This window comes from Callospermophilus lateralis, chromosome X (assembly GCF_048772815.1).
Source record: "Callospermophilus lateralis isolate mCalLat2 chromosome X, mCalLat2.hap1, whole genome shotgun sequence".
NCBI lineage: Eukaryota > Metazoa > Chordata > Mammalia > Rodentia > Sciuridae > Callospermophilus > Callospermophilus lateralis.
In genome coordinates, this window is record NC_135325.1 from 100,772,320 (window position 1) to 100,793,616 (window position 21,297).

The window sequence follows — 21,297 nt, forward strand, 5'->3', positions numbered from 1 at the left end:
TTTTCCATTTTTGAAAACTAAAGTAGGCTGAAGTTCTGGAGTTTTGCTGTAATGTTACAATTCAGACTGCAAAATCTTATAAAGAACACTGAGATTCAATGCTGGGATAAGTCTCATATGACAATGTTATTATCCACAGACACAGCAAGGTGCAATCTGGTTGTAGTTCCTAAACCAGTTTGCCTTTGGTGAATGTCCAATTCTTTTACAATTGCCTCTATTGTTATCTGCACTCTAATTTCTCTATTGTCCAGGGAAATGTATTTATGGGGACAGATTGATGCAGCAGATGAGAAGATACATGGGTTGGATGCAAAAATACTTTGCAAGGAAGATGATTCAAACACAACTCAGGTTGGGGGAAATGGATTTTTTAAATAAATGAAATTTCAGGATGTTAATGTGATTTATTTCCCTTAATGGTGCTGGTGAAGGATGGCCCAGAGGTAACAAATCCCTTGCCTGCTCAGGCTGTGCAGGATATCACATTTCCCAATAGTTTGCTTCCCTCACTTGGAAGGGGATCCTGACTTTATGTGAAGAAAAAAATCACTGATCATTGGAGAAAAACAACTCATATTGCTTTATCTACAAGGAGGGGTCTATCACTTTATTATTTTTTTTCTTTCCAGCTAGAAGGTCTAGTGTAGGCATGACTGGTAGCTTTTTGTAACATATGATGCCCATCATCTTACCAAATGGGCCTTTAAATGAACCTGTCACTTTGTGCCTGAACAATTAGTGCTTTATGACCTGCTGCCTAAACACATTTATAGATTACAACCACACCTTTGTGTGGGTTTTCAGAGGAGCTACATTTCCCATAGTACAGCAGGGCTTTATATGTTGTGACTATCTACCTGAAATTCTGTCCCAAAGGCTTTGGTGAGCCTCATCTGTCCATGCTCTGGAGTGGAATCTTCAGCAGGAGAAATGTATGATTCAGTTGAGGTATCCAGGTACTTGAGGGCATCAGAGAAGCTTATTCTTTATAGGTATACTTAAAAATGGGGTCACTGCATATTTGGTTCAAGAAAAGAGAAAGTTATCATTAGCTTGTCCCTTGTAAGGGAAGGGCCATCTCCTCTGAAATAATGTGATCAGTGGGAAAAGAGAATTTGCTTTGTCAAAATGGATCCATGCCTATCTTTTGGGAGCATATTCATTCCATTAAATTGGATATATGTCTAATATGGGGAAACTGAATTGGCAGCATAAAGAAAAATTCCCATAAAGGGGGAGGGCAGGTAAGAACTAAGTTAAACAGCCTGATTCCTCCTTTTGTCTCCTTCATGCTTTCTCTGCCTGGAGGCCAGCCAGATGCCCTATAGCACACACAATTGCCAGTACATTAGAGTCAATTATTTGTCTCTTTGTCAGTATTGAAATGAGGAGTCAGGCCCTGCCAAGGTGGCTGTACTGAGTGGGGCAATGATTTATAGATTAATTATTGGAAGGAAAAGGCAGCAAAGCATGATGCAGTGGAAAGATGCTGCACTAGGTGAAGACCTGCATTTTGGCTCTGGCTGTGACCCTTTAATAGCTGTTTGACTTTGGGAAAATCACTTAACCTCTCTGGGCCTCAGTCTCCTTATCTATAAATTGGGAATAAAAATTGATGTATGTAGGGATCAAATGAAATTCTGGCTGTGACAGTATTTTGTTAATTCTAATGCACTAAATATGTATAAAGTATTGTTATTGTTATTAGATGTCTAGGGAAATGCACAGTAACATCACCTATTCAATAAGGAGCTCCAATTCTTTAATTCAAGGACCTTAAGGAGTACCCTAGAGGTCATACAGAGTAGGAGGCCTTGAATTTGTTGCTTTTATAACCCAGTTCACAAATCTGTTCAACTCTACAATAAGATGTGAAATGGGTCAAATTACAATTAGTATGAAACTAAACACTTCACTCCTCGACACCAAGAGCTCTGGAATGTTTTATGGCCATTGGCTTCTCAACATTGTATGTATGATATGTCAAAATATACTCTATTGTCATGTATATCTAAATAAGAACAAATAAAAAATAAAATCTATGCAGGGAAAAAAGAACAATTTTGGATATAGGCTATACATTAGTTTACAGTTTTTCTTCGTTGTGCACATGGAGGGGAAAACACAGGGTGAGTTATCCTAGAAAATGGAAAATCCCAAGGTCACATAGTACAGGGTGGTTGTCCTAAAGAACTGAAAATCCCAAGGCCACTTAGCATATGATTTGGTTTGTAATGCTTTACCGAGGCCATACACTAGGGGAAGCACTAAGAGATCACTTATTTCTTGCAATCTTTCTGTGCAATCCATGAGGTTGAAAAGCCATTTGTAGATAATTCTTACTTTTCTCTAGTACTACCTTTTTTATTTCACAGGTAAAAATATAAAATAATTTAAAAACCAGTATGAAGGCCATGTCATCTAACTTTCCCATCCGAGCTTTTGTGTCCAGGAGATCCCAATTCTTGAAGAACTTTGATGGAAACCCTTAATGAAACACACACACACACACACACACACACACACACACACACACAGAGGTTTGACTATTTGGACTGGTTTCAACTCTCAATTCAGTGGCATATCTGGTAAATGCTCTGTTAGAGACTGGTCAATAGAATCAAAACTTACAAATTACAACTTCAGCAGCTATTATAAAAAACACCCACTGACTTCTGTGTCTCTGTGTCACCAACAGAGCTGAAAGAAAAGTGAGCTCAGTTGCAGATTCTTTTGTCCATATCAAACCATATGACTATTTTGACTGCTTCTCCCTATAATTGGATCATTGCTTGGCAGTTGCATTTCTACAGCCTTAAGGTTACTAAGTTTTTATCATGAATGAAGAAAGTGCAAGCATTTCTAGTATTCTAGATGTGACACAGGTTTCTCATTGCAGGCCTGGCCTCAATAGTGATTGAGTCTTTCCTGCAGGCTGACAGTTGCTGTAGGGCTGATACTGAATGTTACTATATTTGGAAAGTTGGTCACACCATCCTAACATCAGTTAGTATTGAAGAAGGGAAAGGTAGACAGTGCTGTGGTGTTTATAGGCTTCATGTGCTGCAGAAAAGCAATTTTGACACAGATCTCTGGTTACTGCAGTGAATTGTGCCAGGTTAGAACTTGAAAACTCCCAAATCTTTAATTTTCTTCAGGCAGCTCTCTCTGAGTGCTTCAGCCTGATCTCAGTCCTAGTTTTTTTTTTTTTTTTTTTTCCCATCTGGTCCTGAATATGTATTCATGGCAATGACATAGCATACAATTTCCTCCTATCTGGCCTTATATCTCTCATCCTTCTATGCGTACCTACCTGGTCTTTCCAATAACTACCCAAAAGCAGGGACCGGGGTCAACCTGTAGGACCTGATAAGCATCTCCAGGGCATGCTGGGATGGGTACTGGAGGGTCTCCTGACTAAACATATTTCTCCTGCCAGACTTTCCTGGTGCTTGAAATTGCTACTATTAGAGCACTTTAGCTGGCTAATGACAAAGAAAGCTCCCATTAGAATGCTCATTTAAGGATACTGAACCATTATCAGCCATTAGCACCCTCTCTTGAATTAGTATATCATATAAGCTAGTCAGTCACCTAGAAAAGCTTTGGAGAAATGGGACTCCCAATCAGGAAGGCTCTGCAGTTTCTAAAGAAACCCATACAGTTTGAGAAGGTCAAGCCTTACCCTCAACCTCCTTTCAAAAGCTGAAATGTTGCCTTTGCTTTGCTCTTTCCTCTGCCGCCACTCGATGAGGTTTGCATTGTGCTCTCCAGGCAATGAGATGTTGCATTTGCCCAGGGTGGGATTGACGGCCCCAGCCAGGATATGGGGCTCTGAGCTGAGGCTGATCTCCATCCCACTGGCAAAAGTTACACGTAGAGAACCGTCTGGACTCACTCGATAGGTACTTTGAGTATTTTCTGTAGACAGTAGAGAAAAGGAAGACGAGGATAAAGAAAGGGAAGAGCAAGAAGTCAGACAGAGACATGTTTAGCTTTAGGAAGCACATTCGGGAAGGGATGGGCAGGTGGGGTGCTGAGGAGCTAAGTGCCTTCCAGGCAGACCACCTCTCTGACAGGTAGATGTGCTTTCTGTCCATTTGGGTCTTGTTATTTTCACAGCTGGGGTATCTTGTTTCTAGGATCAAAGACTGCTATCTAACACCACAGGCTGGTTTGTGTTTATTTTTTATTTCATTTTTAAAACATTGCTTTATAAATTCCCTGACTTGTTGGATCAGCCACCTCAGTTTGATATGCTGGGAGCTAGAATGAGAAGAGTATGAAGTTCAATTTAGCATTCTTACCACCTGGAACACCATCACAGTTGCTGTACCCCACAAAATATTAACACTGATAAAAGTCAATATTGTTCTTCTTAGAGCATCTGGCCCCACAACAGAATGAGTCCTGCATGACTGGGAAGGGGGAAAGCACTTTCTCTTTGTCTACTTCCCCTTTAGCTTCCAGGACATTCCTTCCAAATTATCCTTACTTCATTTTTCTTCCATTCTTTCTTGTCTTTGCATAGAATGACTTTTTAATTCTCATTTCACTTATATTTTTTCCCTGGTGTGTATCCTAATTTTTTCCTTTTTATTCACCCATGTCAATGTTGATCTAGAATGTTAAGTTCAGTAATAAGACTCCATTACTTTCATGTAACCTAGTCAGACCCTAAAAGAGCTTTACAAACAGCTGGGCGTTGGGAACTGACTTAATGAAAGAGTAGACTTGGCAGGGATTTTGCCTCATTAATCCCTCAGAGATGTGATCCAAAGTTGATATGTGAAATTGTGAAAGGTGTGAATTTGTCTGGGTCTTAGCTGAAAAATAGGGAGAAGACTCCATCTTCTCAAAGGTGAATTGTATTTATTAATGGCATGCACAGGTTTGAGGGTACACAGAGATAGGTGCTGTTATAGTCAGGTGAAATTGTAAACATTCTTACCTTGTTTTAAAATATATATGGTACTAGTTGCTGTCAGGTTGGTTGACATGAGGACATTCTCACGATTGGAAGTATCTAGCTCCACTTTTGTCAGCTTCTCCAGGTCACTGTGGAAGCTGCTGACTTCTCCAGTAGGAAATGTTGCATTGGTCAAATGTCCCTCGGGGTCATACCTGAGGAATATAACCAATCCAAACTCTGAAGCCTCTTGGCAGTGATAACAGGCCTTTGCAAAGTAAAAATCACTTGGCAGCTAATACAGTTTAACTTTGAGTGATAACAAGTATTATTAACCTTGTTCAATAAGAAGAAAAAGGTCAGAGAGATGATTAATCAAACGAAGGTATTTTTTGCAGCTTCTGAATTCCTGATGACTTCCTTGAGCTGTGCTGTTTTACAGAAAAAAATATATCTGGTAATGAATCACCAGGGTGGAAAACTGATTTATGAATCATGTCCTGCTGTGTGCAATGTTGCAAGGAGGCCTCCGTTTGCAATTTGGGTCGATCCCATTAGATGTGATGGATTACAAAAACCAGCAGAGGGTGCCATTGTCAAAGGAAAAGAAGGCACAAAAAAGGACCCGCAAAGCCTGAGCAGGCCAATAAACTGCCTTTGCATTGAGATGAGAAAATTATAATTTGCTGCTGTTTAAGTTGCCAAATTTGAAATGAATGAATCATTCTTCCAACAAAATGAACAAGCACAGAGGATAATGGAAACATGTTCATTAAAACATTCTGGAATCCCCTGATCTTGGTGTCACATTCTTTTTATCTTTTTGGAGTATGATGTCTAATGTTTTGTAATTTGCCTATATGAGTAAGAGACAAAAAATAATAATTACCTCGGATAATAAGCAATACCCCATATCTAGGAATATAGCCTAGTGAGTTTACTTTTTTGAAAAAAAGATCCGAATTATTGGCAATCTCACTGTCCTCCAAATGGAAACTGCTTCCCTGAAGGCTTTTGATGTGGAGCTGTTCTTTTATTGCCAATAGAACCATGAAAAATAAACACTTCATTAAAAGTAAAGACATGCACTTGGAAACCCATTACTGTTTTCTTTTCAAGTTGCAAATTGCAAAATATTTAAGCACTTTTATTTGCTTTTAAAATGTTAAACAATTATATTCTTTTTACCCAAAGTGAGTAGGATACAGCCTTGACACAATGGTGTAGTCTGGCTCTACTATCCCTTCCCCCTACAATTATGCAAAAAGCCATAGTAATTCAGTGTCAATCCACTGGGTTTTAAAGGACTCAGCCTGGGTAGTTGCTGAAATTTTAAAACCTATACCAGCCTGTGGTAGGCTTGGGAAAGGGGGCTAGCCCATAATTTGTAGGATAGAACTGAACTTGGGGCTATGGGCAATGCTTTATTGTGTTTGTATGTATGCACACAGGCTATCAATTAAAAGTGATGTAAAGGAAAAAAATTAACCAAACTGGTCATTTGTCATCACGGATATACCAAATGTTAGTTGTTTAATTGGGTGTCTCCTTTCTTTAAAAGGATTTTGGTCAAAATGGTTGTGTGTTGCTTCTATGCACTTAAGGATTCATTATTAAAAAAAAAAAAAAAAAAAAGCCGAGTGGTGCTATTTGTGCCTAGGGTTAATGGCAAAATACTTCCTATACCTAGTCTGTTTGCTCCTGGCTTGCTTTGGGGCTCTGTGGCTAAGAAGCAGGCCCCTGATGAGAAAGGACCACAGAAAAGCTTGCAAATCCTGTCCTGCTCCAACCTTTTCTGCCTGGTGTTCCTTCCAGAGGAGGAAAACAATGTCCAGCCTTTATTCTCCCAAGATATCAACCTGCTTTTCCCTGCAGGGAGGAGTTTTCAGCTAGCAAATAGAAGGCAGCTGCCTTATGTCTTCCTCACAAGGGAGTCTGTATAATGCAGGCAGCTCCTCTCTGTTCACTCAGCACCTGCAACTGTCCCTCATTTGTTTCCCTTTCCTGATGTCCAAGGGGTTTCCTCAACCCTTGGTCAATGTGGCTCTTTACCACGCTTCCACAAAATCTGACTTAGGGTGCTATGGATACAGGTTGTCAACAGGTTTTGGAGCTTGGGGTTAGTTTCCTTCTTTCTCAGTCACACAGTTCCTTGCCTTATTTTATTAAAAACAAAACAAACAAACAAAAACATTTGTTGATTTGAGGTGCTGGGAACAGAACCCAGGGCCTCACATGTTCTAGGCAAGCACACAGCCACTGACCTACACTCCTAGCCCTCCCTTTGTTTTAAATCAACATTTCATGCAAATGAGAGATCAATGGTTGTGTTTACTCCTTAGAGCAAGATGACAAGGCCATTCACTGAGCAGAGGAATAAGGGTCAAAAGTCCCAGTGAGCATTAGTAAAGACCTGTGTATAAATCTGGTTTCCTAACACACCTACCATCCAACTTTTAAGTCAAGTTACTGGTACTCTTTGTCTGAGATATATTTTAGTTTTAAGGCTTATTCCCAATATTGCAGACATGTTCCCACATATTCTGTTCTCATTCCTACTTTCCAACTGACTGTTGTACATTTGGAGAAGGCAGCTAAAGAGTCAGACAAGACTATCATTACTGAGTTAAGACCATGGGGAGGATGCTGCTTTTCTGGTGAAAGAGTCAATGTTTGGGGAATAAGGTATCATTTCCTACAGTTGTACAGTTGCCGAGTAGCTAAAAGGTTGAAAAGTTTTATTGCCTCATTTCCTTTCTGTGGCTACATAGGCATCCTTATTTCAGAGTGTATGTTTGGCTGTCACTCTATCATAAACAAAGTACCCCACCGCAACACACTTATGCACCCCAAATTTGGCTAGTTACAGTCAAACCAGTCACATTTGATGGTGTCTGCAGTCTGGCATCTCTCATGTGCTCACTCATTTATATGGCCCTGGATCAAAACATATAGTCCCACTTCTGTTCTGGGGGTCATTTCCAAAGGAAGAGTGACAGGCAGATGTATACATCAGTGGATAATTCCCACAACTTTGGAAAATTGCTCAAAGTAGATGAGAAAGAAAGGGAGCCTTTGATTTCCTATGGCTTGCTCGAGTCCCCCACCATCACAGGGGAATGCATCTTTCCAGACTGAATGTCAAAGAAACAAGTTTAATCAAAATCTCTCATGTTGTGTGTTTCCCTTTGGTGCCTGCATCCTTTGGTGTAAAGCACAAGCCAATATGCTCCGACGGATCCCCTCAGGCTACAACATGGGAGCAACCCCCTCCTTCCACCTGGCAGGGTGCAACATTTGCCTAGCCAGGCATGCAAATCTTAGGTGTTCATGTGCACGTGTTTACATCCCAATGGAGCAAAGAAAACATTTGTACAGGAAATTGAGAATTCATTCTTGTCCTTGAGGAGCATATAGTTTAGTTGGGAAAATTATATTTATATATTATTAAAGTATATTTGGTTTCATATTTTCTCAGAAACAATAGCTTGCTCTTTCCCTTGATGACTATTTAACACAGAGCTAAACTATGCAGAGTAGAAACTAGATACTCCTCCACCTTTGCTTTTAAGAAAATATTGCAAATTATAAAAGTAAAATCCACTACTTATTTTTTAAGGGAAATACAAAGGTGTTAGATCCTCTTTACATTTTCATGTCAGAAAACTGACCAACCTAATAAGCTTTTTTTTAAAAGAAATACCAGATTCTCTTTCCTCATCAAGAATTTCATATGAATTCCTATGATTCACTTCCAAGTCCATAATGCCATTTTGTCTTCATTTGTCTTTCATTCTTTAAATATGAGAGTCTCATGCTAGGAACTGGGGATATAGTATTGAATGAAAGTCAGAGTCTAGTAGGGCAGGTAAAATAAACACACAAATAACTTTAACGGAATAATATTTCCAAGGACTTATGTAAAGAAAGAACTGTAGATGCTCAGAAGAGGCAGAGGTCATTTCCAACTTGGTGAGCAGAAAAGGAGGAGGAAGAGCAGAAGAGGGTAGGGTTTGAATCCTGGAAGGTAGGGAGAGATGAAAGAATGAAGGAAGGCATGGAAAACAGGCAAGATTGTGGAAAGCACACAGGTGGGTAGAGCACAAGGTCCACCTGAACGGTGGTAAGAGGTGTGTCTACCTAGAGGCAGGGAGCTAGAACCTATGGTGCCTTAGTTCCCTTTCTACTCTAGAATTCTAGAAGGAGAGGCATGCTGGGACAGAGCTTGGGGGAACTGGCATACTGGCTTTGGAGGTAAGCATATAGTTAGTAGACAATGGAGAGGCATGGGAAGCTTTTCAGGGGGAAGTTAGGATTATCTGAGCAGTGCTTTGGTGGCAATGACTCATGGAAGGGGTGACATGGGGCAGGGAGAACTGTTAGGAGGCTGCAGCCTCAGTTGATGTAAGAGAAGATGGTGGCCTCTTGCCTCTACCAAATGTGTTGTGAGTGCCTATCACTGGGACTTGTCTTCCTCACTAGTCCGCCAACTCTCACATCTTCCAAGTGAGAGTACCAATGTCTCATTAATCTTTGTATTCTCAGTGTCTGGCAAAGAGTGGATTCTCACTGCATACCCTTGCTGAGTGAGTGTAAATATGATGCTGTCAGTGGAAATGGAAAGGATGGGGTGAATGTGAGAGTCAAAGTGGTTATAGAACAGACATAACCATCTATAGAGGACTTGGGAACTACACTTAGCTTACTTAGATGTCTTGTGCAGTGTAGCTAAACTTCCTTCGCAGCTTCTGAAAGCTTTTTCTGCCACCAGCTCCTTGTTACTTCTGTTTGCTCCCTTTCTTTATTTCAGTTCTTCCTAACATTACCCATGACTATTCTTTGCCTCATTCTTGATCCTTATCAAGGGCATAAAGCACAAAGAGAATAGTGTCTGAGCAAAGGAATTGAGTCCTGTCTTTTGAGACCTGAAGGAACACTCAATGATTCTCTATTCTTATTTAAGTGAGATAATTTAACTACCTAGAGGCAGAGGGCTAGACCTTATGGTGTCTTAGTTCCCTTTCTACTCTGGAATTCTAGAAGGCATTGGAAACATTTCATATATTTGGACTGACTGATTATTACATAAGCACTTCTGCATGGGAATCACATCCTATCCCCAGGCAAATATCCTCCCCAGAGATGTGGCTTATTTATCTAGCCCCTCCTTCCTTTGTAATCTTATGGGGAGAACAGGAAATTATTTATTAGCCATATTTGATAAAACTGAGCATTTGTAAAAGAGCCTAGAAGATACCTAGAGATATTATAAAGGGTTTTCCAACTTTTCAGGGGCGTGTGTGTGTGTGTGTGTGTGTGTGTGTGTGTGTGTGTGTATGTAAGGAGGAGATGACCTAACAAAGCTCAATAACAGAGAATGCAGAATATAAAGGATCAAAGATAATTTTAATTGTCTATTGTGGTGCTGGGGATGGAACGTAGGGCCTTGGGCAAGCTAGGCAAGCACACTACCACTGAGCCATACCTCCAACCCCATCAAGAGATCTTGTAAATAAAGAGTCTCCTTAAATTTGGAGGGGCTTGCCACAAAGGGAAAGGGGTCTGAGGAACTGTCAACTCAACCTGGACCTACAATAGTGACACAACTGATGCTCTGACTTTAGTCTGGGGCCTTTTTCATTTAGTAGAGCAGATACCTTTGTCAGAGTCACAACCAAATTCATCATGGCTACTCTTACAAATCTTGGGGGGGAGAGGGCTTGTCTGTTGTGTGAGTTGTGGGACCTATCCCTTGGATCCCAACTGTGGCAGATTTATTAAAACTCACTAGTCCCTGAGGTGGGAATACCTGCCTTATTTTGCCAATATTCATATCTTGACAACCACCTCCTTGTTAGCTATTTCTCTGGGGTCAGCTTTCCCCCTGATACTCAGAATGCTTACAGGTAGTGGAGGCATACAGTACTGATACTTTGGGTGTTCAATTTCGGTTCTGGTCCAAGTCAAATGGGATTATGGAAAAGAACAAACTATTTAAACAAAATCACACTACACAATAAAGGCAACACACTACCACTGCACAAGATGCTTTTCAAAATCCCATTCGGAATATCCATTCTTCAGGGTCATGTGTGTCACTTGTTCTCTCATAACTGCAGATAATCAAAAGTTGAATGCATTACTGGTTTGGCTACCTTTACACAGTAGTTCTCCATCCTGCCAAATTTTGTTTCATTTCTCTCTCCCTGTCTCTCATCTTAGAACAGATTTTTTGCTTCCACCTTGGCAAATAATTTGCCTCCTTTGGCCACAGAAAGAAGCTTCAGAGAAATAGTCAAGTGTTGTTCGGAGGGCCCGGTATTTGTGGCCTGGCAACCTTCTACCAACCTTAGTCCTGCTCTGTTCTTCAGCTTCAGAAGGATAAGGAAAAAAAACTTGGAATGCTCACAACTGGCTAAAGTAGTGGAAGATATAAGTGAAAGAAATCATTTAATTTTTTAATTTGTAAAATGTCATATTTTGTGCATAGAAGACTGTAGGAAGAATTAGTCATGTTATAAAGGTTGGGAAGTTATTTATTCCTGTGTGTACAGGCAAGAAGGGACAGGGGCAGTGTTTCAGGAGGGAAAGCTGTTTAGCAGCAGAATGGATTGCTTCAGGAGGAAGTGATACCTTCTCCTCTCAACAGATGCTGTATGGCCATGAGGGTTTCAGAATGATTCTGGCTGGAGTTAAGGTGAGAGGAAAAAACAAATGTTTGCTCAGTCTCCTTTATTTTACCTAGTAGTGCTTCCATAGTTTTCTTTTCCTGCTACATTCTTCTAGCACTCCAGACTTTGTATAGTCACTAATGCACTCTCCAATGTTCCTTCTTTTTCTGGAAGGTAGTAGTGGTAAGGTGGTAGTAGTGGAAATTGTATTGGAACAGATCCTTAAAGACCTGACTCTAGATCCAGCCAATGAGCCATGTGAATGGGCAAGTTTCTTTCTGGGCCCCATTTCCTTATTTATGAAATGACTTCTACCAACTGAGCTATATCCCCTGCATGACTTCTAATGTTTCTTTGTGGCCATAAAATTCCATTACTACCCCCATATGCATGTCTGGGTTTCTTATCTCTTAGTGGATCAAGATTGGTTATTCAACAATAATGTTAGCTTTTCACTCAGTACTGACCAAATCCTGGTAACCCACCTGGACTCCACTCACTGGGATGATTCTGCTTACCACACAGTGCCTGTGTTGATGTGCTGCCAGTGGGATACAGGCACACAAACTGAACTGACAATAACATCCTTTTCTCTATCTGGCATTGTCAATTGTACCCTATGTCCTGCATCATCTTCATTAGTAAACAAATAGATTTCTCTCACCGAAAGGGTTCCTTCTGTTTATTCCATTCCCCTCCAGCTCCAAATTCTTTGCTCCTCTTTACAGCTAAGCTCCTCCAAATAATTCTTTACTCACTGTCTCCAATTTCTTCCTAGTCACTTTCTTTTTATTATTATTGAGCTATAATTCATATACCATGAAATTCACAGTTTTAAAGGGTACAATCCAATGACTTTCATCACATTCATGATGTTAAGCAACCATCATCACTACTTCTAGAATATTTCCATCATCCCTCAAACAAACCCTGTACTAATAGTTACTCCCCATTCACCTTTCTCTCCATCTCTTGACAATGACTAATGTGATTTTTGTCTTTATAGATTTGACTTTTCTGAACATTGCACATAAATGGAATAATATGATATTTGTTGTTTTGTGTCTGGTTTCTTTTTTTGGTACCAGGGACTGAACTCAGGGGCACTTGGATACTGAGCCACATGCCCAGCCCTATTTTGTATTTTATTTAGAGACAGGGTCTCACTGAGTTGCTTAGTGCCTTGCCATTTCTGAGGCTGGTTTTGAACTCATGATTCTCCTGCCTCAGGCTCCTGAGCCACTGGGATTATAGGCACGCACCACCACGCCTAGTTCTGTCTTCTTCTGTCTGGTTTCTTTCATTGATCATTATCATTTTGAGGTTCATCCATGGGTAACATCCTATCAAAACTTCATTTCTCTTTATGGCTGAATATATTTCATGGTATGTATATACCTCATTTTGCTTGCTTTCATCAATTGATGAAGACTTGGGTGGTTTGTACTTTTGGATATTATGAATAATAGTGCTATGAACATTTGTGTATCCATTCTCTCTTAAACCATTTCTGCTTGGGCTGCAGTCCCCTACTGTGTCATAGCACCTGCTCTTCTCTAGGTAAACAATGATCTCTATAGTTCAAAATTCAATAGTCAGTTCTCAGCCCCATCTTATTGGAAGTATCTGACACAGCTGTTCAGACTTTTCTCCTTGAATTACTGGTTTATTTGGTGATAGAATCTGAATGTGTCCCTCATATTTATATGCTGAAAACTAATTGCCAACGTGATATTGTGAAGAGGTGAAGCCTTTAGGAGGCAATTAGATAATGGGGGCTCAGACTTCGTGCATAGGATTAGTGACCTTATAAAAGGGCTGCAGGGAAGTAGCTTGGTCCCTTTCAGCTCTTCCCTTCTGCCATGTGAAGAAACAGTTCGAGGTATCTTCTTGGAAGCAGATAGCAACTCTCACTAGATACTGACTGCTGGTACCTTGGTCTGTGATTTCCCTACCTGCAGAACTGGAGAAATCAATTCCTACTGTTTATAAATTACCCAGTCTGAAGTTTTGCTTACAATAGCACAATCAGACTAAGACAATTGGCTTCTAGAATAGTCCACTCTCCCAGTTTTCTTCCTACTTCACTGGTCTTTCCTTTTCACCCTCTTGCTGCTTCCTCTTCATACCTCCAACTCTAATCTTTGAAGTGCTCCAGAATGTTTTCAGATCTGTTTTCTTCCTTGTCTACACTCACTTTCACAGAGCTCTCATCCCATATCAATCTAAATACAATCTAAACACTAGTGGATGCCAAATGTCACCCTTCTCTACTAATTTCCAGACTCATCTATTCACTAGCCTATGTGATATTCACACTTAGATGTCTACCTAAATTGCTCATATCCTAGTTGAATTCCTGATCTCCCACCTTACAACCATCCACTATAATGCACTCCCTGCATAGTCATCTTTTCTGAGAAATTGAAACCCCAATATCTACTTGCTTAGGCCAAAAACTTTACTATTATCTTTGACTTCTCTTTCTCACAAATAACATATGTAATCTATAGTTCTATTGTCGAAATATATTCTGAATTTTAATACTTCTTATTGTCCCTCCACTAGTCCAAGTCACCATCTTTTGCTTGGTTTATTGCAACAAAACCTCCCCAAACCTCTTAGTTTTTCCTATTTCCTATACTGTTTTCAATTCAGAATGAATTGGAAAATGTAAATCAGGCACATCAAGCCTTTACTCAAAATTCTCCAGTGGCTGCACCTCTTAGAACAAAAGGCAAAGTTTTTATAGTGGCCCCTAAGGCCCTATATGAAGTAACTCTGGCCAGGGTTGGTGGTACATGCCTGTAATCCCTGCAATTTGGGAGGCTAAGGCAGGAGGATCACAAGTTTGAGGCCAGACTCAGAAACAGCAAGGCCCTAAAGAACTTAGTGAGACCCTGCCTCAAAAACAAGGTGGGGGGGGGGCGCTGGGGATGTGACTCAGTGGTAAAGCACCCTAGGTACAAATCCCTCTACCAAGAAAAAAAATGAAGTAGCTCTGGCTACTTAAAGGATTTAATCTCCCCATCACTCTTTTGTTTGTTTGTTTAATGTTTTCATTTGTTCCTTATAATTATATATAATACTCCTCAGTGACTCCTTTCTCCCTTCCCTCCTTTCTCCTCTACTACTCTTACACATTCAGCTCCATACATACATAATTGCCTTACTATTTCTTGAACATGTTAGGCTTATTCCTGCTCAGGGCCTTTGCACTTGCTGTTCCCTCTTCCTCTAATACCTCCTTCCTGCTGGATATGATATGACTTACTCATTTATCTTCTACAGGTCTTTGCACCAGTGTCACCTTCTTTGAGGCTGTCCTGCCCTCCCTTTTGTCTCACACATTTGATCTCCCTTACCCTACTGTATTAGAGAAGTTAGAATATAATTTATCACCACCTGAAGTTCTTCATATCTTACTTGTCTCCCTTCAATGACATTTAAGCTCCATGTATATCTTTTCTATTCATGACTATATCCCCAGCCCTTAGAAAATTGTGTGGCACAGAGTAGATGCTCAGGAAATATTTGCTGAATAAATAAATGGTTGAACTGGTTATTTTGAAAATGAGTTAATATTTTGGCCCTTTCTTGTTGGGGGACTGAGTTCAACTAATAGCTTTCAAAATAGTTATTTGGGGCTGGAGTTGTAGCTCAATGATATAGTGCTTGCCCAACATGTACGAGGCCCCTGATTTAAACTTCAACATCACATAAAAATGAACAAAATAAAGGTATTGTGTCCATCTACAACTAAAAAAAAATATAAAAAATAGTTGTTTGCCTAAGGTCAGCCACAATGTGATCTGGTATGGGCTTTAAAAAAGACATTAAAATTTCTCATTAGAAGCTAACATTCCTAAAGGTAGTATATTTCAAAATGTGGCTTTAAAAAATCTTTATTTTATTTATTTTTATGTGGTGCTGAGGATTTAACCCAGTGCCTCACATGTGTGAGACAATTGCTCCTCCACTGAGCCACAACACCAGTCTGAAATGTACGTTTTTGAGACAGAATTTTGGGGTTTGAACTGTGGACTTGAAATACTGTGGCGTGAAATACTCATTCAGAGAATGGACATACTAGGGGCTGGGGTTGTGGCTCCTGGTAGAGTGCTCGCCTAGAATGTGCAAGGCCCTGGGTTCGACCCTCAGCACTACATAAAAATTTAAAAAAAATGGACATACTAGGGGCACCATCCCATGTTGCTATTAAAGGAGTCAATTGAAACAGTGTATGTGAATCGCCTATTCTAGCACCTATCACTTAGCAAATCCTTAGCGTACACTAGCGTTTATTACTCTTCATTAAGATATAAGAGAATTTTTCAAAACCAAGGAAGACTTGCAACAGAAACAACTGAATACATTTTTCTAAGTGAAACTAGAACAGCTGTCCAGCTCTTTTATATAAATGGTACTTCTTTGGGACATGATCCAAAGTTTGAAGGCCAAGTCTTTTGTCCCTTTCCTCAGGAAGCTCTCATGGGACTGGCCATATTGTCTACATCCTCACAAGAGTAGCCACACTTGGAAACTCTCATACTTAATGTCGCTACTTCTCACAGTCTTCAACTTTAACACCATTCCTGGCTCTGGGTTCAGATTCCACAGATTACCCTCCCTCAGTAATACTGGCCCAAAATGCAGCAATTCCCTTTGTGGGGAAAATGCTTTGTGAGTGCTGGCAGACCAGCTTGCTAACTGCATTGATGTGCAAACAAGGTTGTCCATGCTTTAAAAGGCAAGGACAATGGTCTGTATTTCCATGCCTTGACATCTCCTAGTAGCTTGCTGTCAGACACATTTTGTGTTTGTTCCAAGTTAAACAAAGTTGTCACAGATCTGGTCTGTAACTGCCAATATATGCTGAATTCTTTGACTTGCGCAGGGACACTGAGGAAGCCCAAGCCCACATTTGGCTCTGCATTTCATGGAAGCAGTCAATGGAATGGTGCTGCTATTCAGCATTTGATCCACATAATTTTACACTTGCTTTTCAGAGTCCATTTCTTATATTCTAACTTCTCTCTTACCTCCCACCACAACTTATACTGAGTTGGACTGGGCTGGGCATATATTCATGTATTCATTCATTAAACCCCACAGGGATCAAGAAATACTTGTTAAATCACACTGCTTCTTTACTGCTTTAGAACTATCCTCTAGCTTTGTTATTTAAATGTAATTTTACCTTGTCTTCCCAGGTATGCTGTAAATTGTTTGAGTACATGGACTTCTACCGTATTCCTGACTCCTGCAGTGCTATACTTGATTCCTCCTTCATTCAGTCTATGCTTTTATTATTATGCTCTACAAACTGCTCTGGGAAAATGGGTCCAAACCCTAGGAGTTGGGTAAAATTTTCTTCTCGACTATTTACTTTTTATTGTGATTGTTAGGAGAAAATAACATACAATACCCAGCAATTACTAAGCCATTTTTTCTACTGTAATACAATTGCAAATAAAAATCCAACAAAGACTATGTTGAGAATTAGAAACTTACTCATAAACAGTTGTCCATCCATTTTCATTACTTTTGGTAGCTAGAAGTCCCGTGTTTCCTGGATAGGTCATCAAGGCCAGATTATAGCCTTGGGCTGAAACTCTTTTTAGGACTCCATTGCTGCTTATAGTCAGCCAGTACACCTGCCCGCCAGGCACCACAAGCCAAAGGGGCATCCCCCCTGCATCACGGCGAATATGCACTGAATTGCCATTGCTGCTGGTAATGGCACCCAAATCACCTTCAGCATTGTAGGTGAAGTTGTACACATAATCCCTTGTTATCAAGTTCAGGGTGTGCAGGTGGGTTCCATTGACAGTGAATTGATAGAGTTCCTGATCAGCAGGTGAGGCAATCTCATAAAGATTCATGTCATTCAGATGGGCTTGGTTCCTGCTGATGGTACGAATTCGAACATTTCCAAGATCTGCTACATAGAGGGTACCATCAGGCGACACTGCTAAGGAGGAAGGTGCTTTCATCTTTGCATCTTTGGCATAGCCCCCATCACCTATGGGAGAAAGATCTAGATTTTAGTAATTGGCATCATGAGCATTTATATGAATACACCATAGACAGAAAGCACTGTGCATCAGGAATCATTTTAAAAGGAATAATCAGTGAACCAACATTCTCTGCATGGTCCCCTTGATGATTTTGAAACCCATTATTCAAAAAATTGTAATTCTTGAGTCAGTACCACTAAAGATGAACAGTAAGATGTAATTATCTCAGTTACACCAATTTTGTGAAATCCTCAATCCTGCTGTTCAGAATCTATTGTATTGTAAGACAGAAGAACAGCAAATAATGATAGCTACACAAAAATTGGCTAGAAATCCATGAGAACTATGCGTGTCAATGCTAGTAGGATCTGTTTCATGATTTTCCAGTCCTACCATGCCTAGAGCCCTTTCTTCTGTTAATTCCCATTGTTCCACTGTTAAAGTATGCTAAGTCTATAAATGTAACAATGATTCGGTGCATCAAATTTGATAAACAGACTAAACATCAGATTTTCCTTGAATGAAAGATACAAATTAGCCAAATATCTATAAAACTTATTGTCCAGGAAATCATTGGAAATATTGATCAAAAGTCCTTTTGACCAAATTGCTGGCTCCTGATTGCTGTGGCCTAAGAAAAGGCAAAAGGTAAGAGGACCATTTGGGCTTGGATGAGTAGTTTAATAGGGCTACATGTAGCAAGGAGGGGTTTCTATATAATGCATCTGTTGACATTTAGAGGTCTGTTAGCTATCTGGAATATCCATTGCAGTGTTTTGGAGGAAAAGACTCTTTTTCTCCCATTTCAATTAAAGTAAAGGATCCTATTAGTTTTGGAGAGAATTTTCGGTTTTTATAAAACAAGGTAGATAGCAGAGTGATGTCCTTAGGAGCCTCCATTGTGGGATTTAATTTTGCTATTCTATCCCCAAGGCATTCTGTTCTTGAACCCTCTGAATCTCGAATAGTGAATGTTTTTAATCTGGAAACCAGTCACCTAGGGGAATTATTTTTTCCATAGCCAAATCAGTAGATGTGGGTTGTACTAATTTTCCCTTTCTTGAAAGTACAAATAATGTCATATTCTTACATTGGCACAATGATCTTAACTTTTGAAAAGAGTATAACATTTTTCCTTTAGTTTATCCTCAGAACAGCAAGGTAATAAAATTGAGACAAGTGATTGTCTTTATTTAACAAATAAGGCAAATGAGTCATGAAGAGGTTTTGTGGCTTTCCTAGGGTCATTCAGTGATTCAGTTGTCAGAACAGCTAGGTGATCTGACTGCCAACCCATTCCTTTCTTTGCTAGCCCACACCAATGTTTACAAGGAACCCTTTTGACTTTTCTGAAGCATGCTTTTCTTTTAAAAACAGAGAGGGGGAGCTGGTGAATTGCTGAAAAGGTCATACCTGAAAAACAGTCACAGTTAGGATCAATTTTGCAGTCACAGTCAGTGGGGGCACCAGCGATGATGGAGATCTCCCCATTGGTGGTCACTTGCTGAATGCGGTTTACTTTCCTCTCGTCTGTTTCAGCTATGAAGAGCAGCCCGCTGTGGGAGACGCTGATGGCCCTAGCCGACTCCAGAGTAGAGTGAATTGCTACCTTGCTGACCAAGAAATGATCGATGCCTGGCACCTGGCAGTGAATGGGGCGCCCTGCAATGATCCGCACACGCCTGTTCTCAGAAATTTGCAGCACAATGTTGTTATCCAAGACATACAATGAATTGTCCATGGGATTGACTGCAAGGTCTGTTGGCCACTCTAATCGCACCTGCAAACAGAACAGAACACACACCGTTAGGTTACCATATCTTTCCAGAAGCAATTTTACCTTGAAAGAACTATTGGTTTGTTGTTTTCCCCTTCTTAAGAATTTCAGCAAATATTGGTGATGAAGGAGGGATATTTCTGATAAATATATTTATGATTTATGCTATTGCCAACATAATGCAAAGTTTTCTTTCTTTCTTTTTTTCTTTTTCAATTCCAGAAGGATCCTCTGAATAGCAGTTTTCAGAGTGTAGTCTCTGGACCAGCAGCAACGGCATCACTTGGGAACTTGTTAGAAATGCAAATTCTCAGGCTCTACACTAGTTCTATTGAATCAGAACCCCTGGGGATGGGGACCCAGTCACCTATGCTTTAACAAGCCTTCTAGGTGATTCTAAGAACCATTGCCCTAGGGCTTCTGGATTGCTATAAACACAATTCTTTCTCATTGTGTGGTAGATGCATTGAAAACAGTCATAGTCTTTTGGACAACAGGGTGAAGGGAAAACCAATTTTACTTAGCAGTTGTTAGCATAGACGTAATATCCATCTTGTGGATTACTTATGTATAGTTCATCAGCTATTGGTTTGGAATCCTAGGTTGTATCATACTGCTTGCTCAGCTTGGCCTGGTTCGCCCATGTGCCCCCTCCTTCAGAAAGAAACTTTTTTTTTCATTGAATGTTTGTTGAGAATATTCTCTGTGCTAAGCCTTATGCTAGCTTTTGGGGCTTGAAAAATTAGTATGACACAGCCTCAACCCTCAAATGACTTATGGTCTGGTAGAGCCCTTAGAGGAACCTTTAGCAATTACTCTCTATGTTATGAGAAGGAGACAGCAGAGTGGGTATGAGAGCACTTCACCTGAACTGGGAGTCAGGAGGCAAGATATTACCAAAGAACGTGATTGCTAAGTAGGGGCTGAGATGACCAGTAGGAGAGGAAATGGGGTAGAAGTTGAGGAGAGTAGAGTTGAGGTCAATCTGGGCAGAGGGAACAGCAGAGTGAAGGTGCAGAGGTTAGAGACAGAATGGCTCATTTAGGTTACTACAAATAATTCAGTAGCCAGGTGGTATGAACTAAATTGTGTCCTCCCCAAATTCATTTATTGATGTTCTAAACCCCAATGTGACTGTATTTGGAGACAGAACCTTCAAAGAGTAAATTCAGTTTAATTGAGGCTATAAGGGTGGGGTCTTAATCCAAAGGACAGGTGTCTCTATAATAAGAGGAAGAGATGCCAGGGCTGTACACACACAGAGGGACATAGCACAAAGCTGGCCATCTGCATGCCAAGGAGAGACGCCTCAGGAGAAATCAAACATGTCAACACCTTGATCTTGAATTTCTAGCCTCTGGAAGTGTGAGAAAATAAGTTTGTATTGTTTAAGCCACCCAATCTGTGACATTTTTTGCCCAAGCAAACTAATATACCAGGCAAAATAGGGAAGCGCATGTCCAATTTAATTCTGATGACCAGGGGAAGCTACTGAAGGGCTTTAAGTAGGGGTGTGACATGGTCACATTTGGGTTTTAGGTGGATAATATTTGGGTTTTAGCTGCTATTGAGATTATATTGGAGGTAGAGGCAAAATGGAGCCTGGCAGTGGCCCAAGTAAGGGATTATGGTGCCTGAACTAGAATGACAATGGAGGGCATGGAGAGTAGATGGATTTGAGACATATTAAAGAGATAGAAGTAAAAGGACTCTGTGTGTGTGTGTGTGTGTGTGTGTTGCCTTGTGCTAAGTGCTGTGCTAGGTACTGGTCTGCACTTGAGTTTCTTTCTGGACATAGGAGTTGGTGCAATGCCTGCCTTGACATCTTCTTGAGAGTGAATATTTATCCCTGGGTAGTTCTAAGAGAACTATGTTCCATACCCCTCTCCACCTCACCACTCTAGTTTCTCTTTGTCT

The 21,297-nt window shown here is 40.3% G+C and overlaps 1 protein-coding gene across 3 annotated transcripts in view; it reads right to left on the bottom strand.

Moving 5' to 3' along the window:
- Window positions 1-21,297, bottom strand: part of Tenm1 (teneurin transmembrane protein 1) — a 529,849-nt gene that overhangs the window by 19,341 nt on the left and 489,211 nt on the right. For all 3 annotated transcript variants that reach the window (XM_077107670.1, XM_077107669.1, XM_077107668.1), the window contains 4 exons: window positions 19,017-19,383; window positions 17,098-17,608; window positions 4,955-5,127; window positions 3,689-3,924 (listed from right to left, as the gene is read on the bottom strand). In XM_077107670.1, coding sequence (XP_076963785.1) covers window positions 3,689-3,924; window positions 4,955-5,127; window positions 17,098-17,608; window positions 19,017-19,383 — 1,287 coding nt within the window. The remainder of the gene's footprint in view (window positions 1-3,688; window positions 3,925-4,954; window positions 5,128-17,097; window positions 17,609-19,016; window positions 19,384-21,297) is intronic.